General features: G+C 36.2%; 1 protein-coding gene across 1 annotated transcript; it reads left to right on the forward strand.

Annotated features, from left to right (window-relative positions):
* Nucleotides 1–13,688: 13,688 nt before the first annotated feature.
* LOC311077964 (uncharacterized protein) lies at nt 13,689–18,227 on the forward strand (the record flags this gene model as incomplete). Its single annotated transcript, XM_084106611.1, has 12 exons — nt 13,689–13,711; nt 13,868–13,924; nt 14,008–14,082; nt 14,447–14,515; nt 14,602–14,950; nt 15,047–15,332; nt 15,483–15,506; nt 15,614–15,763; nt 15,907–15,998; nt 16,081–16,185; nt 17,730–17,926; nt 18,059–18,227. The coding sequence occupies 12 exons, from the start codon at nt 13,689–13,691 to the stop codon at nt 18,225–18,227; spliced, it is 1,596 nt and encodes a 531-aa protein (XP_083962737.1).
* Nucleotides 18,228–18,588: the final 361 nt, after the last annotated feature.

Here is an 18,588-nt window from a genome sequence, read left to right on the forward strand (position 1 = left end):
TTTTGTCGTAAAAATATACATATTTAAAACTTTATAAACGAAAATAACTGGCGGTCGGCGCGCGTTCATGGAGATGGATGCTGGCGTATGACGTAGGACGTAGCGTAGGAAGCGTCGTGACGTAGAACGAACGTGACAGCGCAGCCAGAGAGCAGAGCAAAACAAAACTCTACGTTCGTTCTACGTCACGACGCTTCCATCTCCATGAACGCGCGCCGACCGCCACCGGAAGCCAGTTATTTTCGTTTATAAAGTTTTAAATATGTATATTTTTACGACAAAACCGCACGGATTACCCTCAGAAGGCCTTTGTTTATCCCCCTGGAGCCGGATGGATTACTTTTGTGAAGGATGCATGCACATTTTCGGTCTTGAAGCAGCTGGACCCCATTGCTTCACATTATAACCACTGAAAGATCTAAGACATTTTCTAAAATAACTGAAAATGTGTTCGTCTGAGAAAAGATTGACATATGCATCTCGAACGGCTTGAGGGTGAGTAAATCATGGCTTAAATATCATTTTTGGGCGAACTATCCCTTTAATTGTGATAATAACATGTTTTAAGTTAATCTTTTTGACGCAATTTATTTCATTCATGTATTTGAACCAATAAATAATGCATTTAACACTTGTTGAGACTGTTATAATAATGCATTGAATTTATATGTGCGTTACACAAGCGAGAACTAGTTCTTGTGGTCATTGTGTCTGTCTTAACAATCTGACAAATGGCAGTTTTAAAGGGGTCATATAATGCCATTTTTGTACAAGCTAATATGATTCTTTAGGGTCTAAATTAAAAGTTTGTAATATACTTTAATTAAAAATTCTCATTAGTATTGTAAGAAAACACTAATTTTACCTGGTCAAAAACAGCTCTGTTTTCAGCACGCCGTTTCAGTGCATGTGTCTTTAAATGTTAATGAGCTTTGCTCACCCCGCCCCTCTGTTCTGTGGGTACACCGTATCTAACACAATAACCACGTGTTATTCGTTATAAACGTGGGATTATGAATTATATTGAGAACGTCGTACATAGAAAACATGCCGTAATGTACCCTGAGTGTAAACCTTAGACGCATTCATTGTGAAGCCTGCAGCAAGGTTTGCAAATTTCGCAAAGATTAATATAAATACTAATATAAAGGTTAATAAAACATTACACTCACATCTTCTGGAGGTTCAGCAGTAACACGTTGGTACCGATCCGTTTTTTCTCGTTTGTAAAGCTGTCTGGTGTGAAATGATTCGCGTAAACATGAAAGCACATGGAGATCGTGGGGAATCCCCGTGAGGGAATCCCCTCGTCAATCCTTTGGGCATATCGCTTCAAAAACAAAACTCAGCCACTGCATCTATAACGGCTCAGATTTAGGAACATCCAAATGACTGCTGTGTTCCTTATTACATCTAAGAACAGAACACCACAATCGCGTAGACGCCATTCTCCTCCAGCATATCAACAATGGCGGACTACTATGACGACGGCTGTCACAGCTTGCTCAGGGCGGGTCTTGTGTTGAAACACGGCTGTCAATCACAATCGCGGGAGGGGCGTACGATCTTATGACGTCACAATATCGAACGGCTTGATTTCATAGATGGTCAAACATATAAGGAGATTAAAACAAAACCACTGGATGGATTTTAATCATGATAGGATGGTTGTGTACAGGCACTGCCAACAGACATTTCAGTGCAATCAACTTGTAAAAGTGCATGTACCATTATATGACCCCTTTAAGAGTTGAGTGAACACATGTAATTTATATTTTTCTTGTCTTTTATGAATGTCTGCTGTAGTTTCTCTTCTGCTTACATGATTTGTTCTTATTTTTCTATCTAAATGGCATGTTGCTTTCGTGTTTATTCTGTTATAAATAATGGTATTTAGCAATTTATGATGTTTTCCCGCTATCTTCTACAATTTATTGTCATGTCGTACACTGGTATTAATTACAGGTAGGCCTATATTGTTACGGTTTTCACATTGTATACTGTTACCATGTGTTTTATACCAGTTTGGCTGTATGGCAGCAGATTCGAGTGTCGCTGCTGTGGTCTTTTATGAATGTCTGCAGTGGTTTCTCTTCAGCCAACGTGATTGTTCTATCTAAAATGATAAAACAGAGTTGAAAGAATCAACGTGTGAGTGTGTCATTCCACATCTGTAACACAGTCATGATTTTCTTATTCTGTGATTTTCATGATTTTCTTTGTTTTCATGAAAAATGCAGCATGTTTGTTACAAATATTTTGGGTTCTTTAATTAAGCGTTACTGTTTCAAATTAATGTTATATTATTGTTGCTGTAGATGGATGTGTGTGATTGGTTATACGTGCATGTACACTTCTTTTTTGTGTTATTGCGTACATTTGTAGAGGGAGTTCTCGAGATACGCTTCATTCTCTAGCCAATAAAGTGAAGAAGCATCACTTGAAAGTGTGTTCATTTAATAACATCTTTACAGGTAAAAAAATTTACAAATGCACACCATCATTGTTCTGCTCGAGTTGAAAGAAAGACTGTTCACTACATTGTTTTCCGATGTTTATGTGAGTCTTATGTCTGTAAACTTTGTTTTTAGCGTTAATGATCGGTGCTGTGCACATACATGGTTAGCATAAATGTGTCGCAATTAGCATGCGCCGGAGATGATTGAAGTACAGACCCAGATAGCACACCAACACTGAATCAACATTGAATCAATGTTAACGCATCAACCACATTATTGAATAATTGTTGAAACTTAACTAATTTTTCATCAGGTCTGCACCCTGAAATAATGTAATTTCAAAGATGAAAAATAGATTAAGATAAAATCAATATTTATTCAACTTAAATTAAATCACATATTTAACATTGAATAGAAACAAAATCAAAACCGGATCACATCTGTGTGTGTTTAAGTCCTTTTTTAGCAGGCATTTTAGGCCTAAATGGGTTAAATGTATCTTATTACATTTTTATATATTTCTCTGAAGTCGTATAATTGATTTTTTTTTTTTTTTTTGTAAATATATTTATATCCTGAAAAATAATTATAGTACAATTTGGTAAAACTTTACAATAAGGTGTCAGTGTAGGATGTGTAAGTTGGGGAATGGAGGGCGGTTAGGTAAAGCTGTTGGTATACTGTAAAAAGTGCAGTTGACTTAACTTTAAAAAAAAGTGAAACCGCTCTCTCTCTCAGAGCACTTTGTTCTTCGTTCAGTTCATTTTTGTCATTTTTGCAGATTCATGTGAACGGGGATAACATTCAAGCATGACCCAAGTGACAGCCCATCAAAAACCCACATGGACAAGTTGGTTGTGATGAGAGCAAAACTGATGTTGTTGTTTTTGGCCCTCAGCTCTTCGCCTCTTATCTCTATTACATACATGTTGATTGAATGTTGAATTCATGTAGGTTCCCACAAGTGAGAGAATATATTAACTTTCAAGAAATGAGAAAAATGCAGCTGTTTTTAAGAAGAGCAAAACTTCTTTAGATAAGATCGAACAGGTTGAACCGCACGTTGAACACATCACTTCACAGGAGGTGTTTTTGTTTTCTTCTGACAAAGACATTTTCTTCACAGAAACATTAAAGGGGGGGTGAAATGCTATTTCATGCATACTGAGTTTTTTACACTGTTAAAGAGTTGGATTCCCATGCTAAACATGGACAAAGTTTCAAAAATTAAATTGTACGTTTGAAGGAGTATTTCTGTGCCAAAAATTGTCCTTCCGGTTTGTCACAAGTTTCGGAAAGTTTTTTTCGAGTATGGGTCTGCATGACGTCAGCTGGGGCGGAATTTCCTTATATGGGTCCTAAGGGCACTTCTCCATGAATAGCGCGGGCGCGCGCGCACTCGTAGGCCAGAGCGAGAGAGCGAAAGCAGTACCTCATCAAAGCGCTCTGCTCGGCTTTAGGAAAGTCAATGTCACCAAAGAAGTGGGTTTTTGGTTGCCAGGGCAAGACAACCCTGCACAGATTCCCAAAGAACCCAGCGTTAAGGGACCAGTGGATGGAGTTTGTTTTTTCAGAGCATCAAGGGAGTTGTGTAAGACTGTTTGTTCCCTGCATTTCGACGATGATTGTTTTATAAACAAAGCCCAGATCGATGGATTTGCAGATCGTCTAATGCTTAAGGATCGAGCAGTCACAATGATAAAGGTTCGCGGTCGTGCGTTGGACCCGGGCGGTGAGTAAAACTGCTTCAGATGTCTCTGAGTGTTGTTAGCTCGGCGCGTTAGCACAGCTTTAGCTCCGCCCACACGGCCCGCCTCCAGCCACTCTTTTTTTTCCGGAAAGACTCGGTACATCTTTCTTTTATAAATATAATAAAACTAAAGACTTTTTGGAGATATGAAGGATGCAATACTACTCTATAGGTACTCAAGATTAACAGGAGATTGAGTGAAAATGAGCATTTCACCCACCCCCCCTTTAAGATACTTTTGACATGAAATCTTTGTAGAACTTGATGAGTCATGAAGCTGATAGATTGCAATAAGAAGTATATACCTTAAAGTTTTAAATCCTAATTTTATGGAAAATAGCTGATTTTTTCAGTATATATATATATATATATATATATATATATATATAATTTTAAATTGTACTCAAAACTGTAAAATTGTAAATTAACAACACAGCTGCTATTTTAAGTATAATATTATGACATTATTGACAAATTACAGTAATTCACATTTTTATACAGAAAAAATGCTGTATTATTATACAGTATGTATCTGTTTTCTTAAATTGTATACAAAGAATTAAAAAAAAGTAATTAAACATTAACAAAACGGTCAAACAATTGGCAAAAACCCAGTAAAATCATGAATATATATATTTTAAAATATATATATATATATTTTACAACAGATTAGACAGTCTGAATTTAGATTTTTAAACACATAGTTAGAAAAAATAATTCTATACAAACAGACATCAAGAATCAGCAATGATGAATTTCAACAATGATGAGGCTGGGACTGGAAGACATGAGTATTATACAGTGGTTGAATCTGAAATTGCCCCCTATACCCTCAAATAGGGCATTATTTAAGGGGATGGTCATTTGTAGTGGTGTCTGAAACCATAGTGGATGTTACTGAGTGCACTTCTTCAATCAGACATTGCACTGCAATAACGAGCGCACAACCGATGTACGCTCAAAGGAATTCGCACCCTCCTTTCAAGTGTACCGTATTATTAACCTAACGTAGGCAATAGTGAATGAGGGTCTAGGAGGCGATTTCGGATTCAGCCTATGACGTCTTGAGTTGGCTCCCAGAATACATTGCGGCATGAAGCATGTCACCATCGTTGAGATTAAAATGATGATTCTTGATGTCTTTGTGTCTAAAGTTATAGTAATAAGTGAAGCTGGTAATGCTGTTTGTGGAGTTGTTTAATCCTCCTCTGCTGAGATCTTCACAGATTTAATGTCTTCTTTTCTCTTCAGTTGATTTCATCTGAGGCTGTGGCTGAAATGACTCCATATTTAATATACACAGATTATTTTGGCTACGATAAGGTCCAGTTCTGGTTTATTTCTTTGCTCTTGGCTGACATGTGGCATTGCTATGCAGAGGTGTAAAGTCCAGGTTCAGAAAGTAAAAGTCCTCCTCAGTATTTTGTTCCAATCACCTGGATTTGCTAATTCAGACAGGAGAGAGAACTAATTAGTGAAACCAGATGACTGAGTTTATGGGTGGAATAAACATATGGCAGGACTTTTACTCTTTGGCCCCTGGATTACCCACCTCTGCTAATATGTACCTTTGAGGGACTAATACTCTTTAGATACAAAAGTGTACCTTTTGAAAAGGTACCGCCACAGCGACAGCTTTTGTACCTTTTTTTCTGAGAGTGTATTGGCTACTGTTTTACAGAATGCTAATTCAATGTTTGTGTGGTAGGTTATAGACATATATCGTCAATATTATAATATCAAGCTACCATAGATGAATCTGCAAAGTTGAAAAATCGATTTGCATTATAGCCTGAGGCAAGACACTTTCACCAGAAAAATAAATAAACAAACATTACCATCAGCCTGCAGTCATTAGGCTACTTAGCGCTGGTTGGCCTCTCACGTCCAAATTTGAAGAAGTGGTGGGGGAAGAGACATATGCCGTAAAGCAGTCGAATTTTGTAGTTCTTTTTGTGCTCGGGTTATTACCCGAACCCCGAAGTTACGTAGTGCCAGTAAAAGCGATACAGACCCCGTCAGGCTATGGCAGATGTGTCATTCAACCTATTGTAAGTCGATGTACCATTACAAGTGTCTTGGAAATATATTATGAAGGTTGAAAAGCTACATAGTGTTGCTTTAAAAGAACATTTCTGCTGATGTGTATAAAAGTTGTAATTCAGAATGTCTGATCTCTGGCAAGAAATATGAAAATCATTTTTAGACATTATTTTTTTACAGAGAAGTTGTTTAGTAACTGTTAGCTTGTAATAATGGTTTTTAACTCCAGTGGTACTGGTGGATTTCCACTGGAAATTCAAGCATATCTTTGCATCATTGGGTGGTTCTTCAACTACGGGCACTTTTGGCCTTGTGAACTTGATGTAAAAAAAAGTGTTCAAATCAAAATTGTCACAGTCTAACAGTTAAATATAACTAGTCTAGTTTAATGATCCATAAGAGAACGTACTTACATTATAAGACAAATTGGTGTTTTTTGACATATTTTCCAATCCGCACTGAACAAATGTCATTTCCATCACATGCAAATATTTGATTATTATTTAAAATTCTTATGATATACATAATTTCTTAACAGTGTAAAACCACTTCCACACATAGTTTTACCAATTTATACCTATATTGCAATTACCATAGATTTGTGGATTAAGTAAATTAATTGTCATGAGGCCCAAACACAAAGCTTACATCCACCACAACCTGAATATAATATTGCATTGGTTAGATACATTTCAGAAAAAATAACTACTTGTGTTATTACATTAAATGGAACATTATCCCATAAAATATGCAGAATTTTTTAATGAGTGATTAGAATTTTGTACATATTTTTTAAAAAGTTATGAGGTGGTGGAAATGACTGGGTGTTGTGGAAATGACAATGAATGGACGTCCATGTAGAAAAACAAAAAACATTTAGTTGAAACCCATTTAACAAATCATTAGTCATTAGTCTGTTTGGTTCCATAACCAGATCAACAGTTACAGTCTTACTGTAAACAACTTTAACCACAAATAGTGAGACCTTTATCCAGTTGACCTCCGCAGCATCTTAAAAATAGATGAAAAGACATTTAAACAAACATATATTTGAATAAATACATTAGTGTTGTACATTACAATAAATAAAATATTCATATGTAGCCACTCAATCTAAGAATTCCACCTTGAAAGCATAAATGTCATTTCCACCTCACCTATGTCATTTCCACCCAAGAAGGTAATGTGGTGGAAATGACGGTAATGTGGTGGAAATGACGGTGGTGGAAATGATAATCCTACAGTATTTTGTAAAAAAATCCAAGCTAGTATTACATATTAGCTATGAATTGGTAGTTAGCATTGCATGCATGCAAAATACATCTATTTGTGTTAAAAAATCTATTTATTTACAAACTCATTTATTGTTACGCCATGTTTGGAAATGACATACAATAAAAATATTTTCATTTTAAGCAACATTTACCTTGAGTTTTCTTCTCCAAGTTGCTGAAGAAATTTAAAATCTCCTCCATGTCAGACATGTGCTGTGATGTTATTGTTCATCTCCATAGAAACTACCCAAACAATCTTTCAAAAAAACTTTTTAAAGGGACATTACAGCGTTGTGGTGGAAATGATGGCAATACTGTGGGACAACTACATTTTGTATATAAAATCACATTAATAGTTGTCTGACCTTAAATACCTCAGTTATGTTTTGATTCTTTTACTGAAACTTTATTCAGTCAAATAAAAAAAAAAGGAAAAATAATTTTTTACACTTCTTTTTCATTATTGAAGATCAAAAGTCTGGGTGTGGGACAAGCACAAAACAGCAATATTTGCATGTATAATGATGTTTAAAAAGATGAAAAAATCATCGTAGACTACCGGTAAAAAGTTCCTAAAGTACTTTCATTGTAAATTTAACTATGAAAGTGTTAATTTTTCAAAATTAAATGTTTTTTATAAAATATGATCAAAGGACATGAAAGTGCCCGTATAGTCTAAGAATTGCCCCATTACGTCACATCTGAACACATAAAGAAGGAGTTTCGGCTAGTAGGCTATGAGTGTGAGGATGTTGAAGGTGGAGATTTATAGCCTTTTCTCACAGCACTTGATATAATTAAACATTAATTTGATGGCGGATCCAGAAAGGTTCAAACGACAATCACCAGTGACAACTGGATATTCACCCGTTGTAAAACGCAAAAGACTTCGGACTTCGGAGTGGCCACAGAAAAAAAGAGACTGAAACCGGCCCGTGCGAAAACAAGGACAAATATCGGAAGGACATTAAATGTACACTGTAAAATCCAATAGCTTTCCTGACTCACATATACTTAGTAAACTTTACTCAGTAATATAAAATACATACTTCTTACTAGGTTTTGTTGAGTTACAGTCAATTGCAGGGTGAAAATAACAAGTTACTCAATCGTTTGAGTGACGCTTACTTGAAATAAGCAAGTAACAACAAAGGATGCAATGACGTTACTAAACCAGTGAGAGGCAGCAGTGAATTAAAGCATGCCTAATGTGCAGAAAAAACAAAGAAGAAGAAGTGGCACTTGTGAGAGCATGCGCAATAGATTCTGTGCGTATTTCATTTTCGGCGCCAATTTTGCAGATGTGGAAAGACTTTGACAGACTACCTACATTTTTATCTGGTGCTTCGCTACGTTTTTGGAATAATAATAAGGTGAGTAATCAAGCATGCGACTTTTGTGTGAATGTTTTTTTTTTTTTTGTCTGTCGCTAATTTTTACTGATTTCCTTAATGTCTAACGTTACCAAATAATTGAGATAATTAGAGCTTGAAGAATATGGTTTGGCCTGTTTTTTTTTGTTTTTTTTTGCGCATAAAACTATCTACAGTTAAATGTAATCTGCAGCTTATGCAGAGATGAAGTATGTGATGCTTTTTGACAGTATGTGATTTCACAACAGCATTAAACTATTATTATTTTAAATTGAGTTAATTCAGATTGTAATGAAAGCACTGTAAAAGTGATTTTTTTTTTTTTACTCAACTACTTTATCACTGCATCAAAGATGGACCAGACCTTCTCAATGCGAAGACGTGAAGTTGTGGATGCAGATGGAGCAGTGGCCAGCTCTTTTTACAGAGAGACAAGTAGGTACTTATTCATACCCTTTTCCACCATTATAAACCACATTTTGTTTAGGTTTGGCTTTAGAATTGGCCTGTTGGCCTGACCATGCATTGAAAGATATTTTTTATAAAGATCAGAAAAATCTATTATTAATTATGTATAATTGTTCATTAAAAGATTTCCACGCTGTCCCATGCCTTTTTTTTTTTTTGCCTGTGTTGTAGGTGTTTGCAGAGTTTAACAGGATAGTCCCCACAGATCTGCAGACTGCAGAGTAACTTTTATGGTGCTGTGGATCGCTACACACCACGCTTTGTCACAATCTTCAAGTCTTCAAGAAGCATTGGAGAGAAATTAGATGAGCTTATGCAGAAAATGAAAACAGGGGTGAGTTTACTGCAGCCTCAATTTTGTATTAATATTCTGAGTTTATCATGGTTTTGCTTACAATTTAGCCTATCTAGCTGTTGTCTAAAGTGTGGGGTTTTGTTGATAAACTCTTTAACTGTGGACTGTAATCTTAAAGGATTAGTTCACTTTCAAATAAAAATTTCCTGATAATTTACTCACACCCATGTCATCCAAGATGTCCATATCTTTCTTTCTTCAGTCAAAAAGAAATTAAGGTTTTTGAGGAAAATTAAATTTATAATTTATAATTTATAGATCATGCCTTTTCACTTTTCTCTGTTGTAATATTTTTATTGTTTGGTTTCATTCAGGTATGTGATGTTGATGAAGCCTGGGCACAACTATCTTTTGGGGTGCTGACTGTCATTGATGAAGAACAACTTCCCTCTCTAAACTCTACCTTTGCCCAGTGTCTACTGCCATCATTGTTGAGAAAGGTATTGTAATGGATAATCTGCAGAACCTGCCTCAGGCAATTTGCATCTATTTTGGTCTGTTTTATGCTTTAAATTTGGATTACCCAAAAGACATGAAAAATACTTTTAACTTCATTCAGAAATTGATGCTTGCTTTGAGACAGAACAAACTCTCACCAAAACTGCAATCTCTGAACAATCTCTTGTTGAGTAATCAAATGTGCAAGATTGATGATGTTTGGCATTAGATTACATTTGTTTATGACAGTGGAATTAGATTAGTTGATAGAAAAATAAAAGGGAAACTAAGCCACTTGTTTAAAATTGTCAGCCCATTAGTTCATGAGCAAGTTAAAGGGTTAGTTCACCCAAAAATGAAAATTCTGTCAGTAATAACTCACCTCCATGTCGTTCAAAACCTGTAAGACCTTCGTTCATCTTCAAAACACAAAGATATTTTTGATGAAATCTGAGAGCTTTCTACCCCCCAATGACCGCAACGTCATTGCAACTCTCAAGGCCCAGAAAAAAAACATTGTTACAATAGTCCATGTGACTACAGTACTTCAACCTTAATATTATGAAGCGACGAGAATACTTTTTGTGCGCAAAAAAACCCCGCCATTACGACATTATTCAACAATCTCTTCTCTTCCACGCCATTCTCCTACGCTGTTGACGTAGTGTAAACATCCCAGTGCTTCTGGGTTCTATGTCAGAACGTAGGCTTATTATTGGCCAGCATCACACATGACCAGCATCAGACAATAATAAGCCTCAATCTGACGTAGAACCCAGAAGCGCTGGATGTTTACACTACGTCAACAGTGTTGGAGAATGACGTGGAAGAGAAGAGATTGTTGAATAATGTCGTAATTGCGGGGGTTTTACACACAAAAAGTATTCTTGATGCTTCATAACATTAAGGTTGAAGTACTGTAGTCACGTGGACTATTTTAACTATGTCTTTACTACCTTTCTGGGCCTTGGAAGTTGCAATGACATTGCAGTCTATGGAGGAACAGAAACCTCTCAGATTTCATCAAAAATATCTTCATTTGTGTTCCTAAGATGAACAAAAGTCTTACGGGGTTGGAACAACATGAGGGTGAGTAATTACTGACAGAATTAAAAAAAATTAAGAATCTGTCATTAAGAATCTGTCATTTCTAATGTATGTGTTTGAGAGACATTGCCTTTGATTTGTTGTAATTTTTTTCATCGTTTAGGCTTAAACGATGAAATACTATTCCATCGTTAATGAATGTAGCCACTTTTTTTGCACTTCTATATACCAAGTTTGGTCTCCGAAGTGTTATTGATTAAAGTGAGTCATTGTTATGTATTGAATTGTTAAAGCTGTTTGTTGAGAATCTGTTGGAGTCAGGGTATGGTCTCAAATATATTTATTTTTATATGTATTTCTCATGGTTAGTTCATGTTCGTTAACACACTACCTAATGTTAACTAATAAACCTTATTATAAAGTGTTTCCGTTTTTTTTTTTTTTTTTCAAAAAAATGTAAAAACCTAAAGTGACTATTTACATAAATTGTATACCCCAATGCAAACTTGTGTGGACCACCCCTGTGTCAGTTGTTAAGAAAACAAATACAATAAATTTACCTTTGAACTGTATCATTGCCTTAAATTTATTTGTCCTGTTGTAAATGTTATCTTTGTAAAATTGTGAAAGTATTCTCAATGATATATAATAGATGATTGATAGCACTTAAGTTATTTGAGTAAAGCTTACTTGCTATTTTAAGTGCAATCGGTTTGCATGGTTTTAACAAGTAAACTGGATTGCTTTTGAAGTAAAGTAAACTCAGTAATTCCAAGTTGTATGCAGAAAACATCAGAGTAAACACAACTAGCATAAATGAGTACATCTAAAGTAAATGATCAAGTATACTATACAAATTAGTTTTAAGTTACTGGAACTCTCTTGTAAGTTTACACTACTAGACATGCACTTGTTAGTACTACATACTATTCCTATTTCACGTTACTTAGTTTTTTAAGTGCAATCGGTTTGCATGGTTTTAACAAGTAAACTGGATTGCTTTTGAAGTAAAGTAAACTCAGTAATTCCAAGTTGTATGCAGAAAACATCAGAGTTAACACAACTAGCATAAATGAGTACATCTAAAGTAAATGATCAAGTATACTATACAAATTAGTTTTAAGTTACTGGAACTCTCTTGTAAGTTAACACTACTAGACATGCACTTGTTAGTACTACATACTATTCCTATTTCACGTTACTTAGTTTTTTAAGTGCAATCGGTTTGCATGCTTTTTTTGAGTAAGCTGAACTAATCGGATTTTACGCAATGCTGATTTTGTTAATATTAACAATTTGAGAACAAAGTATAATTTGCACGGTTTGACGTGATAGGATAAGCGATCTTTAGATTTAATCGGAGCGATTTACTGCAATGCTTTTTTCCCCTTAGTTGGTCAGAACAAAAGTGGATGTTTCTTGTTCAGACGACATTTTCCAGTGAAAATTCTTATGTTGGTCATACTTCCAAAAAATAGAATCTGTGATTGCGAATGTGCAATTGAATGCGCACATTCTCCTCAAAACACTGGATTCACCCGCGATGTGTCATGCCGAGGCACAACACACGTAAAGTTGATAATTCCGCGAATAGCTGCAATTGCAGATTTCGAACAGAGATGGCGACAAAGAGGAAAAACTACGGACTGCAGCTTTAAAGGGGCTATATGCAACTTTTTCCCCCAAATAAACGTAACAATAGCCTTTTTATTTTACCATTTATGACTCAAACATCTCCTGATGAGCATATTGACACCTTGTCCGCTCACAGTGGGTGCACCTAAAAGCCTGTATCCTATTTTTCCTATTTTCTGTCGGGTCGGATTTTTCCCGCGCTGTCTGCGGATGTGACGTCAAGCGCGTTCATGTTAAACGTTTCAGATCACTGCCACCACCGCTAGTCAGCAAGTAGCCTACACTCGCAAGCAGTGCAATGGATTGTGCGAATACACAGAAGAGACCCAGGACAACTCAGACACCAACAGTAACTCCACAGAAGACTAAAAAAGTTAAACCCCTGACAAGTGGCCAAAAAAGATCGAAGATTGAGAGCGACCGGCGCCGAGCAAGGACTAGAGTGAACATCGGCTTCGCATTTGAGCCTTGGAGGGAGTTCAGATCTGTGTTGGGAATACGAAGTGACCCAGAAATGGCTTTTTTTCTTCTGAAAAGGTAATACGTGATAAAACTGTTCATTGAAATAGCACTGTGTTGTTTTCAGTTCACTTGTAAATGCTTTTAGATCTCACACCCTCTTTGCAATTGTTATGTACTTGTAGCTATAAGAAAACTGGAGTGGCAAAAGGAAAGGCGCCGTCAACATCAACACCGATTAAATTAGGATTACCACACATACCTACAACAGTCACTACAGGGGGATCAGACAGGTAGGGTTTTGTGTAAAATGTACTAAATGTCAAAAATAGTTCTTTGCAAAGATGTCTGTCACTATTTTGTAAAACATGTTTGAAATAGTTGGTGATGGGACGAGTGAGCCTTTTCAGGTTGAATTCAGATAGTGAATTTCTTGAAGCTCCTTGTTGTGACCTTTGTGTACTTTATAAAGCAACACACACAGATTACTGTTTCATCAAACTCTGTTATGCGTGTTTCAACCATGAAAGGATATTCACGCCATAATGTTGTGTCAACATTGTCAGGTTTGAAATAGATGGAGTACAACCACTTGAAGAGGAGGTGGGACCTTTGGAAGAAAGGTAGATGTGTTGTTGCCATAGATTTGTAATATACAATGTGCTGTTATTATAGCTTATTGTTTTGATATTTTGTTTGTGTATAGCTTCAAATCAATGGAGTTGTTGGATCACACACCACTCATTGATGAAGAAGTAGCCAACAGCCTTGAGAATAGTGTGTAAGTTGCCAATGATCATCATTTTATTTACAGTCCTGTAATGTAATTACGAAAAGAATATGTGCTGCACAATCCCAAGTTTAGTGTAAAAAAAAATTTTGTATTGAGCAATAATGTTTCGGGCCATAGACCTTATTCAGATCACAGAAGGCTTATGGAAAAGTAAAAACCTAAACGTTATCGCTCAATAACTGTAATGTAATATATATATATATATAATTTTTTTTTTTTTTGAAGTTGGAGTGTGTGGCACCTGTTTCTTCCAGATTCTACGCACTAGTAGCAAGCACCTCTCTTTTGGTATGCAGTACTCTCCATCTCATGGGTTTGTTAATTAATCATTTCCTTTGTTTTTCTGTTGCAGGATAGAACTTCAGGATAAAATCACATCCGAACCATCTGATGTTGATTATGTGCCACCCATATATGGGCGGTAAGAACTGTTGTGATGTGAGAATCACTACTTTTTAATACATGAAGGAAAATGTGTATTTATTTACATTTGTTTTATATACACAGTGCTCACAGTAAGTTGCAGGAAAATATCGACAGGCTTCCTCTTATTGGGTCGGAAGAAGCTGTCATGGACATACTTGACTCAGAGGAGCAAACTGCAGACCCAGACGTTACAGAAGACTCGGAACATTCCATCTTTCCTCTGCCAGATGGAGTCAGAGTGGAAAGTGACCTTATCAATCAGCCTGCATCCATCACGTATCATGAAAATCTGATGAAACTTGTTAGTTTTCTCCAACTGCCAATAGGTAAATGTAACTATAGTGATAGGAGCACAGGTCAGGATTGTGAAGGGATTCCACCATTTCGAGTCAGCTTGCGTTCACGGGGTACTGCAGTTAGCTTAGAGTGGGTAAGTATGTTATCCAAAATAATCAAAGAGCACTTTACATGTCAGAGAATTTGGTTAAACTGGTTAAACTATATACAATGTTTTTCCCACATATAGTATTGCTCGTATGGGCACAAACTCTTTGTGTGGAACAGCCAGCCATTATTGAAATATGGCATGCAAGGAGGAGACTTCATGTTGGCCACCAACATTCTTTTGTCCGGAAATAACTACACCAAGGTCGCCCTCCTCTTCCAGTTCATGAATATTGGAATAGTGGCACCCGGCACCTTCTACGCTATCCAAAATGCCTATTGTGTAGATGCAGTGAAGGAGTTTTGGGAGGAGAAGAGGAATGTGGTTATTGACAGATTACGCCATAAAGATAATGTTGTTGCCCTTGGTAAGTACTGAACAGAACAAACAGCCACATAAGATTTGGGTAATATTTTATAAGTCAGGGGATATTGATAATAAATGACATTGTTCAGATAAGATGAACAGCATTGTCAGTATTAGGTGTATATGGTTACATTCCACTTATCTGTTACAGCTGACGGAAGGATGGACTCTCCAGGTCAGTCACAGAAGCCGGTGGCCTCTCTGTACTCTTACATACAGCTCTGGAGCAGTATGTATTATTACCATAACTCCATTTAATCATGTTTTTGCTTTGCACCTAAGGCCACTGTGCACAGTACTGCACATATACAGCAATGGAGCAAGAAACCATGGACATCATCAGTGTCCTCACTGTTGATAAGAGGCAGACCGATCGTAAGAGTGGGGACATGGAGAAGGTTGCATTCATAAAGACTTTTGACAGTCTTATGAGTGAGCTTGACATTAAAGAAATAGTCACCGATGCACATGTGCAGATTGCTGCCTTGATGCGTAAGAATAAATTTTTCACTTGTGTTATTACATTTGAGTGTATATTTCTTTATTTTTTCTCATGTTTGGATGTTTCACTGCAGATCCCGAGAGGGGGAGGTACAAGGACCGCGGTGTCATCCATTCTTTGGATGTATGGCATGCAGCAAAGAACCTCACCAAAAAACTTCATGCTGTAAGAGGGATATGCCACTGATCATCTCTGATTTAGAGTACAGGTTTGGAACAATTTCTCCTAAACATTTTTTCTTTTATAGGCTGGAATCATCAGTGGCCAAAAACAAATCCTTGTGTGGATGAAGGACATAGTTAACCACTTTTGGTTTTCTTGTCAGAAGGCTAGAAACAGAGAGGAGTTCATGGTTAGTACACTGTAAAAAAGAATACATTGATTTTATTGATATCTAATTAATAAAAATGAGGCAACAGATTACAAGCAATATTATTAATTAAATTTAACAAATTAGAATTGAGTAATAATTAATCAAATTAATTCCTTAAAAGTTAACCATTTAAAATGAGTAAAATTTACAAAATATATTTTATTGCCAACATTGAAGACACCTGGTGTTAACAAGCAGAATCACTGAAGGAGAAAACCATAATTAAAGCCACCATTGTGGAGATCAGTGTGTGTTTTAGTTGGGCTCTTGACCTTAAATTATTAACTTTAAGTTTTGTTTGGCTGCTGTACATGAGTGATAACAGCCAGATGAACAAATAGAAAAGATGATTTGATGGTGTTGGTTGTGATTTATCATAATCATTATTTCACAATCATTAGACCTGAATCACTGAACTCATATAGAGTCCAATTTATAAGTTAGGTTTACTTTATTAATTATAGCAGCACTGGCCTTGTACGGCATAATATTTTTTAACTTTTACAATGTAAGGCAAATAATTTCTAAAAAGTTTCTCTTACATAAAAAGGAGACACACAGACATCAATAATCAGCCTGTGAATCTCAACAATGGTGACATTTATAAAGCATGTTGCAGTGCATTCTGGGTGCCACCAATCAAAACTCATTCATGGCTCCCATCATGCATTGCTGCATGAATAAATAATGAGCTTATGTTCAGAGGTGATCTGTTCGTCACCATTGCTGAGATTCATACACAAAACCTTGATGTGTGTTTGTGCCTAAAAAAAAAAAAAAAACACATACATTTATTTATTTATTTTTTATTATTGATTTGATCATTTGGATTTCATTGAAAAGGCTAAAAATATTATACTGCTGTAGTTAATAAAGTTAACTTAACTCATAAATTGGACTCTATATGAGGTTCAGTGATTCAGGTCTAATGATTGTGAAATAATGATTGTGTTAAAACACAACCAACACCATCAGATCACCTTTTCTCTTTGTTCATCTGGCTGTTATAACTCATGTACAGCAGCCAAACAAAACTTAAAGTTAATAATTTAAGGTCAAGAGCCCAACTAAAACACACACTGATCTCCACAATGGTGACTTTAATTATGGTTTTCTCCTTCAGTGATTCTGCTTGTTAACACCAGGTGTCTTCAATGTTGGCAATAAAAGATATTTTGTAAATTTTACTCATTTTAAATGGTTAACTTTTAAGGAATTCATTTGATTAATTATTACTCAATTCTAATTTGTTAAATTTAATTAATAATATTGCTTGTAATCTGTTGCCTCATTTTTATTAATTAGATATTAATAAAATCAATGTATTCTTTTTTACAGTGTATGTTGAAGCAAAATATGTACACTACAGTATTTTTATGTTTACCTAATGACTTTGACTGACCTATCCTCAACTGTTTATGCTATCTTTCACCATGCTGTTCTAAGATGTAAATGGCATTTAAATTTCTGTCATGTTGTAAAAGTATTTTTTTTTATTTCACCTTTTTTTTCTTTTTTTTTAGTCTATCTGGCGAGGTGTACTACACCATGTCTGTGGAGAGCATGAGTGGGCACTTGGCAGATGTCTCCATGAACCACTTGATCATGACACCTTGAGGAAAGAGGTCATTCTACCTGGTTCTCCCGCACACGAGGCACTGTCCCAAATTATGCTCAACAAGAGATGGCTAAAAGATTTGGAGAAGTTTTTATCCTTTCGGTAAGATGAATAAAATGTTCAAATGTTTCTTTGCAGGATTTAGTTGAAATTGTAATATGTTTTTTCATTGTTTTATTTGTGGTTTCTTAGCCAGAAATCTAATTATTTGTAATTTTACTTTGTATTCCACAGGACAACTTCCAAGCTGGAATCCTTTCAAAACCACGTTCTTATGTATGCTAGTAAGAGGTTTTCGTTCACGCCACCAGTCTACGAAGCGCGGACTCTTCTTGCAGCATTAGATTATAACCACCACAATAGCCGGCCAGCTTATGCGGACCATAAAGGCAACATTTCGTAAGTCACTGTTTGGAATGAGTAATTGTTATTGGGTGTGCTAAGGTGTGTGTGTGTGTGTGTGTGTGTGTGCTATGGCAACTTATGTGGCGTCTGTTGTTTTTCAGTTACAAACGGGTTTATAGAAAGAAGTCCCAGCGCTACAGTGTCCACACAGTAAGGACCAAAAAAGACTACAGTTATATCCCTCAGCTCCAGGCCAAAATCTTGAAGAATCGACTGCACTCGACAGGGGGACTCCCAAGGAGGAGGAGTCTAAGGCCAGAGGACCCACGGAACCTCGGTCTTCTCCCTGGAATTGTGCCCCCACCTACAGGAGAGTTGGCGCAGTCACAAATCTCCAGAGGACAGGTAGGTCTGACATT

Source organism: Abramis brama, assembly GCF_963993115.1.
Source record: "Abramis brama genome assembly, chromosome: 2".
In the NCBI taxonomy this organism is placed as follows: domain Eukaryota; kingdom Metazoa; phylum Chordata; class Actinopteri; order Cypriniformes; family Leuciscidae; genus Abramis; species Abramis brama.